The sequence below is a fragment of the Oryza sativa genome, chromosome 7 (genome assembly GCF_034140825.1).
Source record: "Oryza sativa Japonica Group chromosome 7, ASM3414082v1".
In the NCBI taxonomy this organism is placed as follows: Eukaryota; Viridiplantae; Streptophyta; class Magnoliopsida; order Poales; family Poaceae; genus Oryza; species Oryza sativa.
Window position 1 is genome coordinate 10,294,033 of NC_089041.1, and position 6,157 is coordinate 10,300,189.

Here is a 6,157-nt window from a genome sequence, read left to right on the forward strand (position 1 = left end):
GCTTCGGGGGCTGATCAAAATCCCGCGCGCCGTCTGGCCGAGGGCCGCCGCCGCCGGTGCCCGACGACGAAGCAGACTTCTCCTTCAGGGCCGCCATATCAGCTTCCATGGCGGACATCTTCGTGGAGATGGACTTCAGGGACTCCAGGACGTCGGCGATTGTTGGTTCAGTCATGGTGGCAGGATCAGGAGCGACGGCAGTGGAGGAAACGGGTGGAGGGCTGGGCTGGCGAGAGGTGGCAGTGGAAGATTGATCTGAGACGGTGGGAGAGGATCGACGTGACCGAGATACCAGGTTGTCAAGGGCGTTCTTGCCCAAGGTTGCAGGACCCCGACTACGTAGCTCGTAGTCTCGGTCCGTGGTAACTGGCGGGGTTATGCCCCCTCGCCGATCTTCGCTGGTCGGGTTATTCCCCCTGGCCGGCGGCTTGAGAGAGAGATGGGAGAGAATTGGTTTAATCTTGCTTAGCCTGATCAATCACGATTACAAGGCTTAATAGCCTGCTCCTCCAACTGAAAGGGAAACTAATCTCCTAAAGTTTAGGACTGCAACAGACTCCTACCAAACTGGGCTCTATTAGCCACTAATTACGCCTGCTTCCCTGGCTGCGCTCTCGGCGCGCTCAGCGGCCCTGCGCAGGTCGCGCGCTCGGCGCCTCCGCGTATAGGTGCGGCCCCACATGACACCTTTTCACTCTCTTAGCAAAATTATGTTTTACCCTTAGTACCTTAATACCTATATCAATACTTAAATACCTTTAACATGGTACCTGTGATTGAGGAGCGTTGGATCTTTACCCTTTTTGGAATGCAAATACCGTAAAATATCTCTCTTCTTAATATGTCCGCAGATCTCCTGTGTATTCGAGAAAAACAACATTCTATACGTACTACTGCAGTGAACTCCAAGATATTAAGGCCTACAGAGCACAGGAATTTTTCAGTAAGCAGTACACGTCGTACAAAATTGTTTTGTTCCAAATAAACTGATCAAATCATCTTGTATTTCTTGAGCTTGTTTACTCATAACAACTGTGGAAATTTCAAATATTTGCAAAGAGAGTGTGAAATATAAATTCGGACAACTAATTGCCTGACTCTTGCCTGACTGACACTAATTGCCTAAAATTATGTGATAGTCAAATGGTTTGCAGGAAGGTAATTATTTGCTCCAGTACAAATACGTTTCCCTTTGCCTATCCAAATACATGGAAATGAAGAAGGTTGGCTCTAGTATTTGCATCTAAATGGTTTGGATTGAAATGATCTGCATTTTCAGAAAGAGAAGGAATGAAAGCAGGCAGAAATTGTCTGCCATATTTACGTGAATGCTCTCAAATGATCTGCAATGTTATAAAACAACACTGATTCTACATGTTCAGATATGTTCCATTACAACTTCAGACTTGCACATTCTATATAACCAAGACCTTAATGCTACAAATGCCTAACCTAATATTCAATCTTCCACAGTACAATCACTCATTTGATAAGAAATTGTTGCTTAAAGCTTACCCAAAAAGATACTCATATAGCTGAGGCCCTGTAGATAGCTAAGCATACAAGTAGTGGAACACCGAAGCAGTAGATAGGTGCATCCATGAATGGATTAGCCTCGTATGCCCTAACGATAGCCCTACAATGCTGCAGAAAAGTGCATGTTAGTGTGGAAGAAAAAATTCTTGTGGTTTTTAAGTATGACCTGCAGATTTTTCATTGTAACAGATTAAATAACCAAGAGGCATATCCTCTTAAAGACTTCTTTTTTTATTTTCACTAGGGACATTAAATTTTTTAGAGCAACTCCCAAATTAGGAAGCACTTCATGAATCTAATGAAATGATCGATTGACCATAGCTGTAATTGAATACTTCCATGTGGAGAAGAATTATTGTGGAAAATGTGCTTCCAGTGTTGGGTCCAAGTTGAAAGGAAAACATACCTTCCAATGTCTCCATGCAATTGGCAGACAAAGAAGTATAAGAAACCTTCTAAAGCAACGGAATATCCAAACATGATGTATGCATTTTCTTTCCTCATAGTGATCATCATCCTTCTTTGCCTTGTGGGAGATGTGGACCAAATATGCTGCCCTATTTGCTGCTATGGCTGCTATAATGAGAAACGCAGGCAAAACCACAAATAGAAGATGAGGAAGAACAATAACCATCACATCAGGCAGACCAATATATGGCGCTGCTGTACTCAGATTGGCTAGATTACTAGTGCTCCAACCTTTGTAATAAAGATACATTTTATTGTGATTTTCTGTAACAGCGTTGCCAGCAAACCATGGGAAGAAGACCAGATATAACAAATATATCAACATCCCAGACCATACAGAATACATCTTTGACAGCTCAGCAGCAAAATATTCAAAACTGATCAGCAGATGGCGTCCTGAACTACCTGCAGCCGTCTTCGAACTACGGCATTTCAACATGTGGTTCTCATATAACATGAGCAATGTGCGAGGAATAAGAATCAGCAAACAAAGAAATGCAAGCGTAGACCACATAATTGGTTGATATAGCTGACCCCACTGACAACCCATCACACGGAACTCCTTCCAAGTCCACCTAACTTTTGCAGTTAAACCATTCACAGAAAATGGCCTCAGTTGGCTATAATATATCTTCCCGGTCAAATCCTTTGCTTCTATCTGGAGCCAGTACCGATCTGGCGATTCATCTACATATGCTTTCCAGTTCCATGGGACTGTATACATAGCACCTCTTGCTCCCTCACCACTAGTCATTTCCATGTCTTTTTCCAATACTAGATGATGGCTACCAGAAAATGAATCGTATATTTTTACTGAGACAGCTATAATCTTATATTTTGAGAAGACTAGTGTTCTTACCATCCCAAAATGACTGGTGCTATTTGCTTGGCAGTTCAAATCATGAGGTGTAGAAAGTCTTTGCATAAATCGAGAATCCAATGGAAAGGTGGGTACTATGATCACATCCATAGAGCCAAATCTGAAATCTATGTCAGTATATGAGACATGGCCAGAATCAATTGCTAGGATCCTCATGCTCCGGGCACTTCTCCAATCACCCATTTCCCACTCCCAGAATTCTGCAACAGATTCTGTTGTCGTGGAACAGTTGTTACTGCCTATGGATGTTGATGTGCCTTCATGCATATTAGTTTGGTAATATTGTTTTGCAGAAAGATGATTTCTGTCAGATCTATGATGACGCTTCAAGTTTCTTCCAAAGTTAGTATGAAGATGCCCACATAAGTAAGCTGACAATGCATGCTTTAGAAATACATCTCTGAGGCTTCCACCTGAAGTTGTTGATGATGAAAAGGACATAGGAAAATGTCCAAAGGTAACCTTTGTTACTGCAGAAGTTGAAGAGTAATTATCCCACTGTGAAAGGGCTGCATCTAATTCAACAAGTAACTGATCTGTTGGTTGCCCGAATACATTTGCAGGGCTTCGTAGACCAATACTTGCTGCACTGTCGAATCCAACAAATAGATGCTTCCAACCACTATTCTGCATGTTTTAAATAATGAGTAAGATAATACCAACTTAACAAATTCAAACAAACCTATATTGAAATTATACGAAGCCATGCTCTGACTGAACTGGCAATAATTAAGTTATATGGCAAGGTTGACTGCATAACATGATTTACTAGAACAAACCTGTAATGTTATGCTTTGGACATTACCTGTCCGTCCTAATCTTGCATTAATACTGTGCTTTTCGTAGAAATCAAACATCCCACCAACCTCAGGAACACCATATGAATCATGATTACCTCTTAAATCATAAAATATTTCCTTGTTCAGCCCACTTAAGCCAACAACTTCGTCAATCAACTCTTCATACTCCAACCATTCAGACTTCTCTTGTCTTGATGATAACAAATCTTTACTTTTTGCATCTGAGCACAACATGGTAAACAGACAATTTTTTAAATCAATGCCTAAAATAAACCAAATCCATCTTCTGTAAATTTGTCATTTTGAATGATGTGGGGCTTATGAAAATTGGAGTACAGATGTGGGACTTATGACCAAATTTCTATTCCATCAAAATTATCTACCAGAGAATAATTATGCCAATTAAGAGTGCCCTCAAATGCACCAGGTTTTCCTCTTGCTGGCTTCTCAATTCACAAAACTTCACTCTTCTTTGCCACCATGAGTCAGATTTTAGTACCACTTTCAAAATTATGGAATCGATTTTGCTATATCTCACTCGAAAGATTTCTTCTTATCTCTCACTCGATTTTCTCACTCAAATTTACAGTGTGTTTTCTTGTAAATTACAGTGTAATTTATGAAACTTACACCATAACTTTTGTAAGTTACGGTGTAATTTTTGAATCTTCGCATGTAAGTTTTGAAATTTATATTGGATTTGGTCTTTTTCTTGAAGATATGGTAATTTAGTGTCCATTATGGTGTTTCTTAGTTGCTTTTTGCATTTTAATGTGTCCATTGGATTTTAATCTAAAGATTAAAAATCTGTGTGATATGATTATAAAAATCTTTCGAAAGATGCATAGGTACTCCCTTATGGAATATATCTAAATGGGTTCTTGGCCTAGCACAAACAAACTTGACCAATAATATGCAAAACAGGAAAAAAGATGTGATACCAAACATACAATTATCACAAAATCTAGGCCACCCACAACCACAATGGACCTAAACTTCCTCTGTCAAAAATTCAAAATTCAGACCGGGGCCTGAATGCCTGAATCTCCCTAGTTCATAGTTCATACCAATTCTGCAAGCACATCAAGAGATGAGCAAGGCAGCAGCTGGAGCATACCGGTGAGATCCCCGGTGATGAGGACGAGGGAGGGGTTGACCATGGCGAGGGCGCCGCCCACATGGCGGCGGAAGTCGGCCGCGCGTTCCGGGTGGAAGGCGCTGAGGTGGAGGTCGGACAGCTGCACCGCCCACACCACCGACCTCGGCTCGCCCTCGACCTCCACCACACGACGCAGGTCGCCACGGATGGGGGCGGCGCCGGCGAGCACGCCGAGCAGCGCCACAGGGAGGAAGAAGAGGGCGAGGGGATACGCGCGGAGGCGAGGTGGCGCCCGCGCGGCCATCGTCGGAGTCCGGCGAGCCCTCGCCAGTTGGGGGAGCTTGCAGGCCGGAGGACGGACGGCCACTGGTGGATTTGTTAGGCTGCTGCCATTTTTTTCACATTTTTTTGGTGTTGGCTTGGCTCCACTAGACAATTTTCAGGCCATCGACGACTAACCACGGCAGTTCTACGGAGAAAGAGTATATTATTGATGACTAATCACAGTATTTCTGTGAGATGCTGATCACTGTGAATCTTTCGATCCATGAAATTTTGAAGTAATTGTGGAGGTTTGGTTTCGTTTGCAATTTTTTTACAGTGACCTGGTTTGGAACAAATTAAAGAGTTAAATTAAGGTGAAAAATCATGTACTTTCAAAGGTGGGTATGATTGGAGAGCTTATGATAGATGCGGCTTCTCTTAGGATCTCTAATCTCCAGTTGGCAGAAACTCCTCTAAACTATCTAGATTTTCACCCCGGCTATTTGAAGTTGAAGGAATATGTACTTTTAAAATCTAGAAAATAAACTAAAAGTCAGAAGCTGGGAATCCCACATTTTTCAGATTCTCACCAGTTGACTTCTTAGGACACCTCCAACACGCAGCTAAAAGGAGACGCTTATAAAAAAAACAACCACGTAAGATCAATGAGACGCTTAGCGGAGGAGGCCGCTGCTTCGTGCGGCGCCGATGCTTGGGAGGTGCTTGCACGGATGCTACAGATGGAACCCATTATTTCAAGCGTCTGTCCAACTCCCTAGCAATGGACCATCAGGCTCTTAAGTGCAGTGCTTAGTTTAATCATTTTTGAAGCACCTTCCTAAGCAACTTAGCGTTAGACGTGCCCTTACAAACTGCTTCTTATAATCTTAATCTTAAGCTTTTCAAACAGGATAAAAAAAATAATATCCAACTTACAAAGATATTTTCATTTACTTTGGTTGTTGTGTTCCCTTTTTCATAACATTTATGTGACCCAAACATCTCAAATTTCATAATTTCTTTCTTTCGAATTCGTGGGGGCTCCTTTGAAACAAAGTTTCTAAGAGGAATTTAATCCCGTCGGAAAAAAATTTCAATGTAGATATAAAA

At 42.0% G+C, this 6,157-nt stretch overlaps 1 protein-coding gene across 1 annotated transcript; it reads right to left on the bottom strand.

The window, feature by feature from the left end:
* Window positions 1–1,288: 1,288 nt before the first annotated feature.
* LOC112936025 (putative metallophosphoesterase At3g03305) lies at window positions 1,289–5,185 on the bottom strand. The gene is made up of 4 exons (XM_015790966.3): window positions 4,802–5,185; window positions 3,690–3,905; window positions 1,943–3,511; window positions 1,289–1,644 (listed from the first exon to the last, which is right to left on the bottom strand). Exons 1-3 carry the CDS (start codon window positions 5,085–5,087, stop codon window positions 3,507–3,509), a joined length of 507 nt encoding a protein of 168 aa, XP_015646452.1. The 5' UTR covers window positions 5,088–5,185; the 3' UTR covers window positions 1,289–1,644; window positions 1,943–3,506.
* Between the last annotated feature and the right edge of the window lie 972 nt (window positions 5,186–6,157).